General features: G+C 46.4%; 1 protein-coding gene across 2 annotated transcripts in view; it reads right to left on the bottom strand.

The window, feature by feature from the left end:
* The window catches only part of LOC147692605 (interferon-related developmental regulator 2-like), a 105,820-nt gene that overhangs the window by 26,584 nt on the left and 60,120 nt on the right, over positions 1 to 19,116 (bottom strand). For both annotated transcript variants that reach the window (XM_086938806.1, XM_086938807.1), the window contains one exon: positions 15,976 to 16,026. In XM_086938806.1, coding sequence (XP_086794932.1) covers positions 15,976 to 16,026 — 51 coding nt within the window. The remainder of the gene's footprint in view (positions 1 to 15,975; positions 16,027 to 19,116) is intronic.

Below are 19,116 nucleotides of genomic sequence, written 5' to 3'. Positions count from 1 at the left end.
TTCACCACCTTTATATATAGGCATTATTATGGAGCCTTTCCAGCTTTCCGACACTAGTGGGCTAGCTGCCGGAGGGGCGAGGATTCTGCGGCCGACCTTCAGGGGCGAAAGAATACCCACTGCTTGGGTGTGTTGCCAGATGCTGGCCGAGCGCAGTGCAGGCACCTCGCGCCTTGTTCTGCTCCCACAACGTCGTTACTGTCCGACTTAGTGCGCGACAGGGACTTCCACGCAATTTGACGGAGTCGTTTGACCAGTCGCTCCTTGTCCTGACCAGACTTTGCATGGGGGTAGGTGCTGACGGCAGAGACCGCACGCCGCTTGGGTACCTTACTCAAAGGTGCAGGTCCCACGGGAGCAGACTGCGGGGCACCTTAGGGATTGTCTTAGGGTCGCTCGTCTAAGGGCAGGACCATTCGGCCTGCTTTTCCACTGACCTCAAGACATAAGGTTGTATTTTAAACATTCACTGAAGAATTGCAATGAATGCAAGAAACATGTTGACCTGACCAGAGGGTTGTAGATATCTCACTGTGAACCTTATAACAGCACCTATCTCCCCTCCCACCTTTTAACCAAGGGAGTCAACCACACTAATAAAGTTCCCTGTGGATTGCCTAACCTTTTTTTTAAATCACTACACATTCACTTGCCCTCTCACACGCATGCACCATATAGCTGGAACAGAAGATCTCCGATAAAGAGCCCCTTCGCGGGTGCCCGTCAGACATTGCAGCGCCAGTCTGACGAGGAGCAGAACCCATATGATGAAGCACGACACCTAGCTTGCTAGGTGTGTGAGGGTTTTAGTTCCAAAAAGGGAAATTCCCCACCCTTTTTTCCTTTTCCTTCTCCTTCTCTACGCTACATTCACACCCTCACCTTACTCGGGGAAATTTGTACCCTCCTTGTGTTACTGTTCTCCTGGACATGTACACTGGACCCCGCTAAATATAGTCAGTTTCTGGTTCCTCCCTTTTGTTGATATAACGCAGCGAACAGCGACCTACCCCCGGGGCCTGGTGAGTCTCCTCCTGTTGGACCCACGTACAGAATCACACCGCACTGCCCATGTCTGGAGGGCGCAAGACTAGAGCCGAAACCAGAGGCACGTCGGTGAAAGGGAAGATGGCGAAGCTGGCCGAGCCAGATCAGACTACCTCCAAATTAGACTGGATGCTGGCGGCGATGGAGCACCTGGAGGAATTAATGCAGCTTACCCGTACCTCCCTGGAAACGAAGATCGATAGCGTCGCTATAGACCTCACGCATCTGTGGGCGGATCACAGGAAACTGAAGATCGCGCTGAAGGGAGGGCGCGGAGGAATAACGTCCGCATTATTGGCCTGCCGGAACGGTGGGAAGATAGGGAGGCGGAGGTGAACATGGAATGCTGGCTCGCAGATCTACTTCCAGAGGGCACTCTCTCTCAGCACTTCGTGGTGGAGCGGGCTCACCGGGTGCCAGCCCCCCCCCCCCGGGTTCCAATCCAAGACCCATGCTCATCCGCGTCCTGAACTATCGCGACCGCGATGCCATACTACGGGAGACCAGGAAACTGACTGACATCAGGGTTGAAAACGCCAAGATTATGCTGTTCCCTGATTACACCATCCAGGTGCAACGCCGAAGACACTCTTTCCTGGCAGTGAAGCAACAGCTCCGCCAGCTAGACCTGAAGTACTCCCTTCTCTTTCCAGCTCGGCTCCATGTCGTGGCCCGGGACAAAACTCACTTTTTCAACACCCCTGAGGCGGTTGAGGCCTGGCTGGGCTCAGGTGTGGACACGGAACCCCGCGCAGTGCCAACGTCATCGGCCGCTTGGCGCGCTCGGGGACCCAGACGCCGCCGCAGACAGAAATCCTCACCGGCGAGACGGCAGCCCGCAGAGGTAGGGCCTCCGGCCTCGCTTATACTCTGTGAACAGGACGCCCTTAGGATGGTTTTGTAAAGAACACAGGTCCTAAACTTTTTCAATACAATAATAAGTAATAAACACTTAAATAAGAACTATGCCTCTTTTTGTCCAATGTCCAGCTGGACAAAGGAATATTTAATGCCAGGATTAAATAAAGATTTACAATTGCGTGAGACACGACAAAAACCAAAAAACTGGGCACAAGCCTGTACCAAGTAAGAAGGAAGACAATACAAGGAAAAGAAATTAACAGGCAAACAGAGTGGAGCAAAAGGTGGCTTACAGTACAATGTAATCTTGTGTAAGCTCGAACCAACAGCTACTGCAACACATTATACAATTGAAAAGTGCAGTACTGTTAACAGTCGACGTGACGTTTCGATCCCTATCTCCGATTATTAACTGGGATCATCTTCAGGACTACTATTAATACTTTTGCCTGAGTGATTTAAAAGCCTGTGGGAATAAACAGGAGGAAGGAAAGGGGGGAGAAACAATTTTCTCTCAAGTCAATTATATTTACATTTAAAATAAGCATGTCAGACACATTAGAGTGAATTGTGCCAATCTGTTACCATGTGCTCAAGTGTGGACTCGACCAGTGAAAAATAACGGATCTAACTTTGGTGAGACCGGGTGCATTGGTGGGAACAGGTGGTCTACGGCCTGTTGCGCGTGGACGTAACGCACGTGTGGAGACTGCTCGGCAAGGCATAATCGTTAAGCTCATTTTTCTACCTGTAGTGGGCAGTGTATTGGTTGCAGGATTTGTCACCAAGGATTTAGAGTGCATTGTAGTGGTGGCCATAAGTCGTGCCCAGGTTGGTAAATGACTGTGTACTCCGCTAACTCCCTCACTGCCACTGCTTGAGACCCACAATGTTAACCTCACGGACTAACACGGTCCTTGCCGAAAACGGAACAATTCTTACGGTATGTGTGTCGCCATTCGGTACATTCACCAACCTGGGCACGACTTATGGCCACCACTACAATGCACTGTAAATCCTTGGTGACAAATCCTGCAACCAATACACTGCCCACTACAGGTAGAAAAATGAGCTTAATAACGACTATGCCCTTTCGAGCAGTCACCACACGTGCGTTACGTCCACACGCAACAGGCCATAGAACACCTGTTCCCACCAATGCACCCGGTCTCACCAAAGTTGGATCCGTTATTTTTCCCTGGTCGAGTCCGCACTTGAGCACATCACAGATTGGCACAATTCATTCTAATGTGTCTGACATGCTTATTTTAAATGTAAATATAATTGACTTGAGATAAAATGGTTTCTCCCCCTTTCCTTCCTCCTGTTTATTCCCACAGGCTTTTTAAATCACTCAGGCAAAAGTATTAATAGTAGTCCTGAAGATGATCCCAGTTAATAATCGGAGATAGGGATCGGAACGTCACGTCGACTGTTTTAACAGTACTGCACTTCAATTGTATAATATGTGTTGCAGTAACTGTTGGTTCGAGCTTACACAAGATTAAATTGTACTGTAAGCCACCTTTTGCTCCACTCTGTTTGCCTGTTAATTTCTTTCCCTTGTATTGTCTTCCTTCTTACTTGGTACAGGCTTGTGCCCAGTTTTTAGGTCTCGCTGGTACTGCGTCCAGCTGGAGACTTATAGCTGCCCGTCTCAGGGGAATGAGGGACAAGAGGGTGCCACGCGCTTCTCTTGTGCTGGATTTGACTGCGTGCATGCGCACCCACACTCACGCATGCACGCATACACAGCCACACGCATACACAGCCACACGCATACACAGCCACACGCATACACAGCCACACACATACACAGCCACACGCCCCCCCGTCGCCGCACCTACACACACACACACACTAGCGCACCTACACGCACACACAGAGACCCCCCCCCACACACACACACACCAGCGCACACAGACATGCGCGTACACCCCACCGCCCCCCCCTCCCCTCCCACTCACCGGGCTCTTTCGGTGTGTTCCGTGTCTCCTCTGCAGCGCTGGTCGGGCACTCACCGGGCTGTTGCTGGGGATCGGGCTCCTCTCTGCGGCAGTCTAGTCTCATCGCGGCACCAGGGGGCAGGACTTCACTTCCGGGGCTCCCTCCAGCATCTGGGAGCCCCGCAACACTCTGGCTGTTTTGCTGTTGGCAGCCCCGGGACTCTCCTCAACTCATGGGAGCCCCGGGCTGCCATCAGTCGGCCGGCTTCACTTCTTCCTCGGCGGCGGGCGGGACTTCCTGCCGGATTGCAGGCCCCGCCCCCGTCTCGGCCAAAAGTGCCTGACTTCCGGTTTTCACGGAGCAGGGCTGCGGCGGTGATTTCTTTCGGGGGCAAGATCTGACGGAGTGCAGTCAGACACTGGAGAGGCCAGGAGTCTGAGGAGGCGGCGGCCGGCCCATAAACAGAATAGCTCACCTCGAAACTGTAAGTGTCACATTGTAGACTGTGTCAGCCAAGTGTAAATCTGCACATTTACATTTTTAGCAGCAGCGTGTTTTCAGCTGCCAGTTACTTACTGCTAGCTTAATTCTGCTCTGGCTCGAGGCTGCAGCCCGTGGGCTGTGACCTTTACAGTGTACCGCAGTCTGAGGCTGTATTGCCAAAATTCAATGGTTTGCAGTGGTGGCGACTTGTGGAAATGCTGCGTCAGAGGTATGTGAGTGCACATTTAGATAACCATGCGTATGTATTGTGGTACAGGTGATGTCACAATTTCAGGTGCACGTACATAAGATACAGAGTGGGTGCACTGTGAGTTTCATGCTATCCTCACATGCAGCGATGCCAGGAGCATGAGTGCACATTCGTCAATAAACTCAGATGTGTTGAGGTCGATGCACAGATTGTCTGTGACTGCATATACATTGAAGAATGTGAATTCAGTGCATTTCAGGTGAATGAGTGCAGGCCGTGAGCTTGTCGCCACAAACACTATGTACATAGTGTTGCCTGGCAATTGACTCCTCTGCGAGTACACCTTAGTTTCAGCATATACTACTTCACCCCCTTGGTCAAACAGCTGTGAAATGCCACTCCTTGTGTTTGGCCAGTTGGAGAGCTGTTCTCATAGCGACCATTGGGAGAGCAGACAAGCTTTTATAGGCATCTCTGCTGAGGAAAGACCTCAAAAGATCTGACTGCCTCCGGTGCCCTGTTGTAATAAGAGGCCACTTGTTGGCCGCTCAAGTCTGATAATTCAGGACTTCTGACAATGTTAATTTACAACATTAATAGTAATGTGCACAAGGGGACAATATCACCTTTTTGTGAACAGCGCTAGTGATTAAGGGGTATTTGAAATGCTAAACCCCTCATAGTTGCAGAGGAAATAAAAGCAAGCTTTAGCAACGGAAGTATTTTATGGTCATTATCTTCAGCTCTGACAAATATTAAAAAATACATGCTCACAGCAGTGTATTTCAAATAGATTGCTCTGCCTGTATTAACCGCTGATAAGATTCCAAATTAAATGTGTAATGACAGCAAACATTTCAGTGTTTTAAAATAGTCCCTCATGAAGTTAAAAGGAGGAGGGAGGGGTGGAATTTCTGCTAATTGTTTTTCCTCATCTTCATTGCTTAATTTTGCTCGCGAGAAAGTGTCACTCAGTTGTTGAAATGTCACTCATAATTACACTGAAATTATGGAAATGTCACACTTAGCAATCTGAAACCTTGGCAGCTATGCAAGAGGGGTAGGCTATATAAAAAATACAGAGCTTTTAGCTTTATGTAAACATATACGGTAAATCTCAAATTGAGTATAGGGTTTGTTCACCTCGCACATGCTTGTTGAAGCGTTAACATTTAAATAGTCATTTACGTGGAGTGCATCTGGTAAATGCCCTTCTTAACATTCTCCCTCCCTTCCCTTTGTCCCCGCCTCTATCGTATCTGGCATTCCTGTATAGTTAGTGATCGTCGCGCCCCGCGATCTGTGCTCTTTTTTTTGTATTTCCTTCTATACTCGCAGTATGTGCTCTCTCCTCCCACTTTGGTTTAAGCAAGTTTCCCGCAGCCATTCCCTAGTATGCCCGACCCCTCCCTCACTCCTTACACCCTTCCTGCACAGGTCCCGCGGGCGCCTTCAAGGTAGGGGCTTCACATCGGCATTTATATTTTTAAAAAGCTGCATGTGTAATATCATTTCTAGTAAATGGCTGAATACTTGCCTACAGACCAATTGGTAGGAGTACTACATATATTGTGAAAAACAATATCAAAAGCAATACCAAAAGATCTAACTTAAATACTGCGAGACCTATTGCATTGCAAATGCTGGTTTGATTTTTGTTGTGTCTCACGCAATTGTGAATCTTTATTTAATCCTGGCATTAAATATTCCTTTGTCCGGCTGGGCATTGGACAAAAAGAGACATAGTTCTTATTTAAGTCTGTGTTTATTACTTATAATTGTATTGAAAAAGTTTAGGACCGTTGTTCTTTACAAAATTATTAATTACCAGAGGTCCTCAACTACCTAGACGGGTCCCCTTGTTGCTTACACTGCCCTTAGGATGGTGGCGGAAATTAGTGGCTCTTTGACAGCGGACCCCACCCTGGAAGCCAGTCCCCGTGAATTTCCAAGCGACGAACGTATCTACGGACTGCCGGACTCGCAAATATCGGTGGAACTACCGGATATTACCCCTCCGACTGCTGACCTCATTCACTGAAGGCATTTCAGAACACTTACCGGCCGAACTGTTTCCAAGGACCTTGATCGACGCCTGGATTTCTTTTCCCCCGGGGCATTGCTGAGGCACTAGCGAGACCAGTTGGACACAGAGGTGCCCGGAGCGGCTGCAGCGGCACCATACCCGCAGCTTTGTGGTGCATATGTGGGCTGTGCCAGGTGGCGGCGGAACGGCGTTGTGGGGGAGGTCTGACCCCCGGAGGTGAGCGACAAACTGGTGAATCCCCGGGAGGCCCGTCAGACTCTGATACACTGAGCCCGGGAGACTTGGGTCTTCCCATTGGAAGACTGAATGTAGCTGCTGGGCCGCAGGACATGAGATGCCTGTGTAGGGGAGGCACCATCACCCTGATCAGACAGTGCCCCTGTACAAGTAGAGTTGGGCAATTAGCGACCCCCTCCTGAACTCCCGTTTTCTCTAGCTCACTAGAGCGTTTGGACGATAACATGTTTTGCTGTCACCCTTATGGCATTACATTCTTGTTTTTTTTTTTGCTATTAGTGTTGTTTAACCCCCTTTTTCTATTCTTTTACCCTTATGCTCCTCTTATATGTCGCATGTGTGTGCGAAGGTATTTGGATGATGAACATGGGTGTTTACATTGCCCGGGGGGGGGGGGGGGGGGGGGGGCGGGGGCGGGGGCGTCATGCTGGCGGCGGGTGGGCAGTTGAAGTGGCAATAGACTGGGAGTATTATGGCTGTGATTAAATTCTGTACATGGAACGTGCGCTGCATGCATACACCATCCCACCGTCACCAGATATACTCATACCTTAAAAGGACACCATGTACAAATAGCACTATTACAAGAGACCCATCTGACCAGTCCGAAGACGCTGTTGTTACACCGCAGATGGAGAGGACAGTGGTATGCTACTGGGTTCTCTGCCTATGCGTGGGGGGCACTGATCTGGGTGCGCCCAGGGGACCCATTTGCACTTTCCCACTGCAGGATAGATAATGAGGGCAGGTATGTAGTGCTACAGGGCAAACTGGACGGTCAACTTGTGGTTCTTGCTTCCCTTTACGCCCCTAACACCGACCAGGGTCATTTCTTTAACCGACTGTCGTCAGTACTGGCACCCTGTCATGATGTTCCACTGTTGCTAGGAGGTGATTACAACTGTGTTTTGGACACTACCCTTGACCGATCATTCCCCCCCCCCCCCTTGCCAGTGCGCCGGCGCAGGGGGGCAATGAGGGCACTCCTGGACTGGGCGACGCAATGGGATCTGCAGGATGCCTGGAGAGATCGTAATACATGCACAAGGGCATACTCATACTATTCTGGAGCTCACACCTTACATCTTAGGTTAGAGAGGTACATGCTGACCAGCGACCTCCCCCACATGCCACTATCTGGGCCGTACTCGATCTGAACATAATCCTCACATTTTAAAATTAGCTTGGGAGCGACCACACCCCCCTGAACCCACCTGGAGACTTCAACCAGACATGCTGCTGGATGCCCCATTCAGGGAGACCCTGTTGACACGCATCTTGCAATATTTGGAGGACAATAATCACACTGCCTCTACTCCACAGTTAAAATGGGATGCATTCAAGGTCGTAACGCGGGGCCATTGTCTGGGCACGCAGGCGGGTATGCGGAAACAAATAGAGAATTGACACGTGTCGAATCTGAAATATCAGATAGGGAGAGGGAGGCGATGGAGGGCGATGACGAGTCCTTGCTAGCAGCTAGGGAACGGCACACACAATTGCTTGAGAGGCTGCAACACCTAAACTATGCTGCCTATTCAGCGCGCACCCATCAATTCGGGGACAAGCCGGGTAAACTACTGTCATGGTTGATAAGGCGAGACGTCCGGACTACCCCAGTGACCTCTATCTGCACTGCTCAAGGTACCATGGCATACACGCAGAGGGATATTCATGCAGCTTTTGCGTCACACTAGGAGGGCCTCTATCGTTCTCGTCTGAGGATCTCCATTGCCGACATCACTGCATATTTATGGGCCCTGCCCCTGCCGGAAATAAATGATGCGCAGCGCGATGATCTGGGTGCGCAGCTTTCGTCGGAAGAACTCCGCACGGCCATCTTTTCTCTCTCCAATGGTAAGTCCCCGGGTCCTGATGGCCTGCCCGCTGAGTTTTATAAAGCCTACTCTATCATTCTAATTCCAGAACTATTGCGAGTATTTGAGGCAGCAATTGCTCTCCGGCCTACCTTGAACGAGGCGAATCTGATATCACTCCTGAAGCCAGAACGAGATGAAACTAACATGGGCTCGTATAGACCGCTGGCCCTCCTTAATACCGATTATAAGATCCTGGCGTCCACGTTGGCCCAGTGCCTGGCACCATTGGTGCCTGCCCTTGTCCATACTGATCAAAACGGTTTTGTGCCGACCCGGAGCACGTCGTAGAACAGACAGCTGTTCAGAGTACAGAGTCTAACCACGCCTTAGTGGCCTCATTCAGGATGTTTGATGCTCAACCTTGAGAAGGCATTTGACTCAGTGGAATGGCCTTACCTGGTATCAGTGCTGCGGAAGTAAGACCTGGGTGATGAATTTCTCCAAATGGTGGAACTTTTTGTACCGGCGGCCTGTGGTCCGAGTTCGCACAGGTGGGCTATTCTCTGACCCAAACAAGGTGTGCAGAGGTACCAGGAGGGGGTGCCCCCTCTAACCTTTGCTTTAATGATGGAACCACTGGTGGCCCGGCTCAGAGCCTCAGATGCAGACTGGGGCATCCCTTTAGCTGATGGGACCCATGCGGTGTCATTGTACGCCGACGACTTATTGCTTTAAAATCAGAGACCTGACCTGCTTTCCACCGGCACTCGCAGACATATTCCGGACGTTCGGAGAGATGTCGGGACTCCAGGTAAATTGGGCAAAATCTGGAGTGTACTCCTTTGAACCGGCGGAATGTGCCATCGGCCACGGCGGAATGTGCCATCACGGTTCTAGAGGAACAACTCGTCTGGTATCCAACCACCTTTCGTTATCTAGGGATATACATGTACCGGAACCCCACCGATGTCTTAGTAGGCAATTTAATAAGGGCGATCTCGTCGCTTAGGGCGCAGGTCACCTTCTGGAACACACTCTCGCTTAATGTCCCGAGCAGAATCACCCTGACAAAAATGATAGTGCTGCCCAAATTGCTGTATTACTATGCTAACATTCCGATCTATGTTCCTACCCGAATCTTCCGAGACTTGGCGAAGCTAATTAGAAAACTGATCTGGAACACGGGCAGACCCAGAGTTGCGCTGAGAACTCTATATGCGCCAATGGAGGCTGGGGGTCTCGCTGTCCCTAATCAGGAACTTCACTACATAGCCACGCAGCTACAGTGGGAAAAACCTAGGAGACACAGCCACGGATACTACAGTAATGACAACGGCTCAGATACATGCACTCTTTCACCCGTTAGCCAAGTCACATGGCCCGGAACAGATACATCTAGCAGTGGCGCGGAAATGCTACCTTCGCAGTGTGAAGCTTACTAGCTCCACAAAGCCATATGCCCCGAACCTACCACTGATGGAGACTCCTTGGGGGGACGGCGCGCTCACGGAGGCGGCGCTGAGTAGCTGGACATGGGCAGAGTTGGAAACGCTGGAGGACCTGTTTGCGGAGGGATCCCCAATTCCCTTTGAGTTGCTAGTTACGGACGGGAGATTGCCAACGGGACAGTTCTTAACGCACCCAATGCTTATACCCACGCTCACACAGGCCTGGGGAGACCCTCGCGGAGGAGCCACCGGCCCACCTGCTCATACAGTACCTGCATGTAATGTGAAACTGGTCCCACGTGGTGCACTGGCTTGCACAGGTACTGCACATACATACGCAGTTTTCCTCCCAGCGCTTACAGGATAAATGGACGGCAGACAGGGGACGTGAATGGTCGGACAAGGAATGGGTGGTAATATTAGCCGTCACACATAATATTCCCTGTAATTCCTGCTTCAAAATCATCCAATACTACATTATACATCGGGCATATTTATCCCCGGACAAGATAAACCAATATTTTGGATGGACCACGACGGCATGTCCCAAGTGCCACCTGGTAGACGCCACTGTCCTGCATTTGCGCTGGTCTTGTCCTCTTCTACAAGACTACTGGAAGGTAGTATCAACCTCACTGGCAGCGGGGACAGGGGGCAGCTTACAACACATGTGGGAGGCGTGCTTACTGGGCCTCTACAAACGGACGAAACAGACGAAGGTCCCGGACAGATTCCTTGATCTGGGTTTAATAACGGCTAAAAGACTCACGCTGGAAGAATAGCGAGCCCCCCCAGGCAATACATTGGCGCAACTCATTTGATAATTGGGCCAAAGCGGAGAGTGTAGCTTTACATAGGGAGGAAACGGCGGGGATCCGCATGTACCCTATAGCCCAGGCCTGGGAGGACACCCTGGTCGCTTTCCACCGGGTGTGCCAGCAGGGAAGTATAGTTTAGACGCACCCCTTGTTGATTCTTGCCTTCATGATGGGACTCCGGGGCCCTTCCCCCCCCTATGACCCCCCCCCCCGGCTCCATTACACCCTATACCTGATGACTCACACCGATGACAGACCACCACATACGAATAAACAAAGTGGAATCCACTCAGAGTGGTGGTGATCCCTAAAGTGATGGGGAGCACACAGTGTTGTTTAAATGCCCCTCACACACCAACAGGCCCCTTGGTGTCATGCTTCATCATCGGGGCCTTCGCACCCCTCTACGGGATGCGGCGTGCTACGACTCGCGGCTACGCAGGAGCACTAAATAGTGAACTATGTGAGGGGGTGTGTATGCTAAGGAGTGAGTGAGGTGAGGTGAAAAGTGAGTGGTTAAAAAATACCTGGCACGTAGGTAAAAAATAATTTTATTAAATCCTCGGCTGGTATTCAAAGAAGTGCAAAGATGGGGTTGTAAAAATACGTATTAGGGTATTACAACCACCTCAAAAGTGTCAACATGTTTCGGAGCGCAGGGGCTCCTTCTTCAGGACAAGGATAAGCACATATCCTCCCCTTACTCACATGTAAATGTAAAAGTGAAAAAATACTATTCCAGCAATGTGTAATATACCTGGCAGTGTTTTTATGTAGATAAGTTCAGTTGCGCCCAATTGGCGTTTGATGAAAACTTATAGTTCTCAATTTCAAAACCTCATGAGCCTATGCGTGTTATTGGGGGATCCTTCCTTACTGCTCAGTAAAGTAACGGTTACTGCAAAAGCTAGTTGCCTGCCTTCCCTCAACGCGGCTCCGAAGCAACTAGCTTTTGCAGTAACCGTTACTTTACTGAGCAGTAAGGAAGGATCCCCCAATAACATGCATAGGCTCATGAGGTTTTGAAATTGAGAACTATAAGTTTTCATCAAACGCCAATTGGGCGCAACTGAACTTATCTACATAAAAACACTGCCAGGTATATTACACATTGCTGTAATAGTATTTTTTCACTTTTACATTTACATGTGAGTAAGGGGAGGATATGTGCTTATCCTTGTCCTGAAGAAGGAGCCCCTGCGCTCCGAAACATGTTGACACTTTTGAGGTGGTTGTAATACCCTAATACGTATTTCTACAACCCCATCTTTGCACTTCTTTTAATGATACCAGCCGAGGATTTAATAAAATTATTTTTTACCTACGTGCCAGGTATTTTTTAACCACTCACTTTTCACCTCACCTCACTCACTCCTTAGCATACACACCCCCTCACATAGTTCACTATTTAGTGCTCCTGCGTAGCCGCGAGTCGTAGCACGCCGCATCCCGTAGAGGGGTGCGAAGGCCCCGATGATGAAGCATGACACCAAGGGGCCTGTTGGTGTGTGAGGGGCATTTAAACACTGTGCTCCCCATCACTTTAGGGATCACCACCACTCTGAGTGGATTCCACTTTGTTTATTCGCATGACCAGGGAGACTGAATCCACTGACTCTCTCCCCCTCTTGTTTGCAACTTAGACCACCACATACACCCACCCTAACCCACATTCTACCTCATTTGCTTTGTTTTCCTTTTTTCCTTATGTTCCCAGTTTTTATATTATAGGTTATTGTTCTATGGTTGTGATATTATGCATAAGGAAATGAATATCGAATGCTATGCCGACCCCCCCCGGGCCCACCCTGGCGATTACAGGTGTGGATTTGATTACACTGCTATTGCAACTCCGAGGGCGGAGTGTGCTCCTCTTGGGAGCGAGATGGAGAAGCATCTTGACAAGGGGTTCTTGATGAGATTTGTATCAGTTCAGGAATGTCACAATACTCTATACTGTTCCGACCTTCTCCTATATAAAGTTCCCCCCCAGGGACATGGCGCCCACCAGATAGCGTGTAACTAATTTGAATTGTTGGATGTATCCCTCTTTGCTTCTTACAGAGAATTCAATTATACCTTAATCTTTCCATTTTCTGGATGAGGTGCCCTACAACCGAAAAGTTTGATTGTCAGGAAGCATGCAGTGAACGCTATGGCATTAGCGAGCGTTTGAGTATAGGTCTGTACACCTGCGACTCACGCTCTCAATTTTTATTTTCTTTGTTTATTATGTACAAGGGGAGAAGGAGGAAAATGCGGACTCCTTTTGTAAGAACTCACTGCGGTGTAATGCAATCTTAAATATAAATTGCAATAAAAGATACTAAAATATTGGAACTATGGTCACACCAGACCACGATTTTGATGATCCCGTCTTAGCAAGACACCCTAAAATATTAGTGAGCACTGGTAGCCACAGGCTCGGGTTTGCCAAAAAGATCAGCAGGGACCCCATCTGGGACAGAGGCTTTATTCCTAGGCTAATGGTCTGGTTTAAGGCTTTTTCAACTTCTTGTTTAGTGGGTGGTGACAAGTTTGAAGCACTCTTCTCTATATGGGTGTCATCAAGCTGTGTTGGTAGACTAAAAAGAGTATGCTCACTATGGCTCCCATATAGCACAGAGAAGAGCTCTACTCATCTATTCGGAGGGAGAATACCATTGCTACAACTGTTGCGACGGTCCTGAAAGTAGGGGGCATTAAAGGTTTTCCAAACGAGGCAAAGGTCTTTGGTGACAGTGGCTTCATATAATTTATACCATGCCTCTTGTCGAATAGTTGCCTCGCGGGCGAATAATGCTCAAGTCGGTCATTTGAAATTTAATGGAATCAATATTTTTCACAACTCCATGGTTACAGTGTGGAGGTCTCCATCTACATTTAAGAATACAAGGTGTAGAGCCACTAAATACATATTGGAAGTGTTACAAAGATAAGGGAGCAGCATAAAAAGGTTGACAAAAAAAACAGACCAAATAGTTGTGTTTAAGATATCATCGCACAAGTTTGTATCAAGAAAAACGTGTCAATGTAGGTCACCATAACTAACTACAGGCCAGCCTCTGACACCAATCTACTGTGGATAAAGCTTGAAACAAATACAGAGGCACTAACGTAACCCCACTTTTACTCCTGCACCTCCATACAAAGGGGCAGTTAGGCGGAAAGAGTACATTAGGGCTACTTACTAACATGTGCACTTTTCAAGCTGCACACAAATAATCACACTGACAAATGCTATGGAAGAGGTCTTGCACATTAGAAAGGAAACTGTTCGCATCCTCTTATGCAGATAAATCGGTCCTACTGACAAGGACTTCCGCACTTGATAGCTCCCGTTAGACATGGTGGAGTAGCACAAGATAAAATATGCTAAAGATAAAAGAAAGCAAAAAAAAATCATTGGAAAAGCTGCTGCGAAAAGGATAAGACGTTCTGGATGAACAGACTTGAAAGTGGCCCAAACACACCCAGGCTCATGCAAATCACCACTTTGAAATCTCAAGAAAATCTCAATTAGCTGGACAGGAAATAAGAACTTTGCTGAACTGTGGTCAAGGCTTTCAATCTTGTAGACAAAAACCCCCGACATCAAGACAGGAGGGAAGACTGCCTATGGGGCACAATTGTGCATCTCAGAAAATGTCACAGAAGCTGCAGTTTCGGGAGGAAGCTGTGGCATTAATCTATGCATCTCAAATGCTTAATCTGTTGACGTTTTACAATTAAGATACAACATTATATAGGAAAGCCTGCCCAAGACATTTTGGAATAAAATAAACAACTTGGACTGAAGATTGGCATAGCATAATAAATGCAGGCACTAGATCACCTTGGAGAAAAACGTTTGAAATGTCTACGAGACTACAGTTTCCTGTAATCTGCACACCAAATCATCAGGATTCTTGTCAAAAGGGGCTTTATGCAAATTCACCACAATTAAACTGAAAAGCAGGAACGAGAGAACAAGTTGATGCCACCATAGAGAAATAATTTTCTCCATTGCGAAAAGGCCCCAACCTTTTGTAATATTTCTGCACAACATAGAAGAAAGGCAGCTTAACAGCAATAGACACAATCTGCCAGTGGGGAGAATCCGTGGACAAGAACTCCGTTAGCCAAACAGAAGCAGCAGAACCTAGAGCATTTCACTGCGATCAGCACAAATTAAGATAGATGCTATGACAAATGAATTATGGTTTTCCTTTTAGGCGACAACTTGGAAATCAATGAAAGAGTGCCCACCTATCTCAAAGCATGGAAGATCAGTAAGGGGGTTGAAGAGCGAAATACACTTAAGATTCGAAGAGCAGTATAGAGTTACAGATTCCACAGGAGGTGATAACAGAACAGTTATCAAGTAACACCACTCAACAGTTCACAATTGGACATAATATTGTTTGTTTACCCTAATAGAGCCCCATCTCTCCCTTTCCTTAAAGTACCGATTTGGTAGGCAGTACCAGCTTCTAGTTGAACATTTAATCCAACTCTGAACGCATTTTAGGTTCTAGTCTGGAAATGTGAAACTGAAACAATAAGGTAATATTTTAGGACACCAAAGACGTCTGGCATAACTTTAAAAAAAATAAAAGGTGAAATCAATGCACCCCGACCTAAGATGAAGCACAAAATGTACCAAGAGGGACGTGGAACAGTAAATGCTCAACATTACCGCTATCCATACCAACACAATTACTGTTACTTTGTGTGTTAAATTGCACAAATCACCTGCCAAATATAAATGGAATAAAAAGTGTGAACTTGTCAATGAGTAAACTGAACGTTTCAGGCATTTAAGACTAAATTTAAATGAAAATTCTTGCTAGCCTTCTCAAAATCAAGAAGGGAAAAAACATCTACCTGTCTAAATGACCTCAGTCATCCAAACCCTTATTCTCAGAGCTGGCACAGTAAGCCAACAAAGTCTTATTGAGGCTTGCATCACATAGAAACATTGTTTTAGTGGCACACATCTTATTGATAAAGTACGACACTGAAGACATTCCCTCACTAAGCAGCCTGGTGGGATCTGCTTTAAGACCTCACTTACCTCAACATCAGCTGCAACCAAGTAACAGCACATTGCTAGGGCAGAGGCACACTGCAGGGGGGAGAAAAAAAAAGTGAGAGATCACGAAGTACTTTATGAATCCAACAATAAAATAAACAGTTGTTTACAAGGAACGGGTACGTACTCTCCCTATTTACCACCTTAATGAATCATGGTGCACTCATCAGACTGGGATCACAGGATGGAATAATCATAGTCTATAAATGACCCACCTTAGACCTACTTTAGTGGGTCTTGAAAGGCATCAATATTTTGTTGAACAGGATTCCTTCAAGCACTTTTTAAAAGCACCCAATACCTCCAAAAAACAATGGTTATATCAGGTGGCTGTGGGAAAATGTTCCAAGTATTGTATGTTAACACTCCAACTGCAATAGCTTTTAAATTCTATTATGTGTGTTTTTTGATTTTGTTAAAGCCATCCTGTATCAAAACCGTATTGCGTTGGAAAACTGCTTTTTTTGGTGGCAGCAGAAAAAGTTGGCTAACCCTCTAAAACTAGCATATGAATCAGAATATCTTACGAGTTGAATACGGGAACGCTTTTTGAAGAGCTCGCTTCTCTATAAATGTAACCTTATTTAGGGTCCGATATAAAGAGTTTCAATTAGAATGGGGTTGCAAACTAAATTGACTGGATTTAGGGTTATGGGAATATTGTTAAATGAAATGCATAAGCTGCACGTATTTGGAGATGCTCTATTGTACTGCATCCTTGTTGCAGTACAGGGGCTATTCCATGGCATTTTAAACAAAGATCTTTCTAGGATATATAATATTAATACACTCTTTCTACATGGCTGTAAGATATTATTTGGGTTAGTGGGGCACTTGATACTGAGCATGTTTCACTTTGTCCACCACTAATGTCGGAGCACTTCAGATATAACGTATTTTAACAGAGGTCAGCTAATGAGCAGGTAATTCATTTTATTTACAGGGAAATCCTTAGGTGTATTTTATGATAGGCATAAAATGTTTTTAGATGTTGGGGCCTGAATACATGAATGAAAAAAATCACTTCCACATACAATATTTGTCTTTTTTTTTTTAATTTGACAGATTCTGTACTATTCGGTTTTGTGAAAGCTTTTACCAAAACATACTTGAAACACACATTCTTATAGTAGTGAATAAACTAGCTGCCATCACTTAAAGTGATTAGGTGCCTCGCCTGGTGCAGTTTAAGATCGAAATTCAAGTGGACCAGAGAAGACCACCAAAAAGAACATGCTCGGAGTAATCTAATGAAAGTAACAAGCTGTTCAATAGGAGTGTAAAACTCCTTATCAGGAACCCACTGGAATACCCGAAATAAGGATCTTTTACCAGATTTATAATGTATGGTCTTGGCCTGTGCCAGATGTGCAGAGGGCGCACACCCATTAGATGCCATTTTAATCACCTTTAATTAGTAGGTGCAGGATGGTAGCAGTCAGAGCAGCCTGTGACCCATGACAATATATCCATGTTCAACCAAGTGGTGAAAAATGATACTCCGGACCATTTACTTAAAGGAAATTATGAAGAGTAGGAGACAATTTGGGAGCAGAGAATGCAGTGTACATTTAGCTGAATAGGGTTCAGAGCACAAAGGACATGCCCAAAAGCATGTCTATTTGCCAGAAGAGAGGGGTTTGAAAAAATCCTCAAATGCTTTAATCCTTTCATCCTAGTGAGGATTGCATGCAAGGGTGCCAACAGCATCTGGGGATCCAGAGATGCATTAATAGAATACGAGTTTGGCCAGATAATATAAGGCAGGCAACACTTTAGAAGTACTGATGGCCCACAGCCTGTTTTTCTAAGCGCCAGAAGAAAAAAAACTCCTTTCTGTAAAATGCCCTGCTTTAAGCTTTCCTGGTTGTTTCCTAGTTATGAAAAGATCTTGAACATATGTATGTACAAAAACTGTGTGCCAACCCCATTTGACCAAGCAATTATCTGCATTTGTTATGTAAATATACTTGTTAGAGCAAACTTGGACCACTGGTTTCTTAAAGCTAAAAGTAGACTAGGTGGTTACTATGAAGGTAAATTAAAGCAATAAATGTCAGCAGAGATATGATAGTCTAAATAGCTTTGTTTTCGTTTTTTCATGAAAAGCTTGAACTCCGTTTCATGGCATAGATGGTCAGGGATGCAATTCCACAAGGTGGGTGCCCCGCACAGAGGAAACTGCAGCCTCCCACACATTTCTTCAAGTATCTTCGAGGAGTCACAAACACTTCTTGGAGACTGTGATGGAGTGCATATCTTAATCCTCCGGGACACAAAGCAAGGTGCCATTCCATCGAAGACTTTGAAAATTAGGCAACAGATTTTAAAACTTATACTGTGTTTCCCGACAACCAGTGAATTTGTTTAAACAGGGGTGTAACATGTTGTTCCTAGTGAGTTTATAGAAGACATGAGCAGCCTTATTTTGCACCACATGCAGTCTGTCAACAGCATTGTTGGAAAGACCTAAACAGAAGGAATTTGCACAATCCAATCTCGATGTAATGGAAGCAATTATTTAAATGGTTTAAAATCAGGTTTATTTTTTTGCTTTATAGATTATCGTATTCTGTGAATTTTTAGGGGGGGTTTCAGCACCAGCAAAAGTCTTTTGATAAAAGTATGATTTTTATAAACTTAAAGTTGGTTTGCGAGCTGAACACCAACGTAAATTTGAGACATCTAGCCTCAATCTTATTGGATTAGTTAATCACCAGCATAGTTTCACTACCACAGCAATCCTGGGGAAATACTAAACACAAGTCAGAGCACTGATGGCCTCTGCGGTCATGTAACCAGGGCCTCCAGCTGTGAAGATATACAGAGAAACTGCAATTTGTTTGGTCACACTTGACAATGCCTACACCAGTTTCATTGGCATAACAACAGATAATTGAAGGTTGATCGGGTCAATAAAGACTTTACTCACAGCTTCAAGGGCCTGTGCAAACAATATTCCATGAATGTATCTTCTCATCACAGAAACAGATAAAGTAAGTTCACACAAGAAACTTGCTTAAGTTAGAAATAGAGGCAAAGGGACATGGTAAAGATTCACTTAATTGTAGGAAATAACCGTTAGTGATCAACTTCTGGAAAGAAATATAAAAAGTACAAGAC

This window comes from Lissotriton vulgaris, chromosome 9 (assembly GCF_964263255.1).
Source record: "Lissotriton vulgaris chromosome 9, aLisVul1.2, whole genome shotgun sequence".
NCBI classification, from domain to species: Eukaryota; Metazoa; Chordata; class Amphibia; order Caudata; family Salamandridae; genus Lissotriton; species Lissotriton vulgaris.
This window is presented reverse-complemented; position numbering and strand designations above follow the sequence as displayed.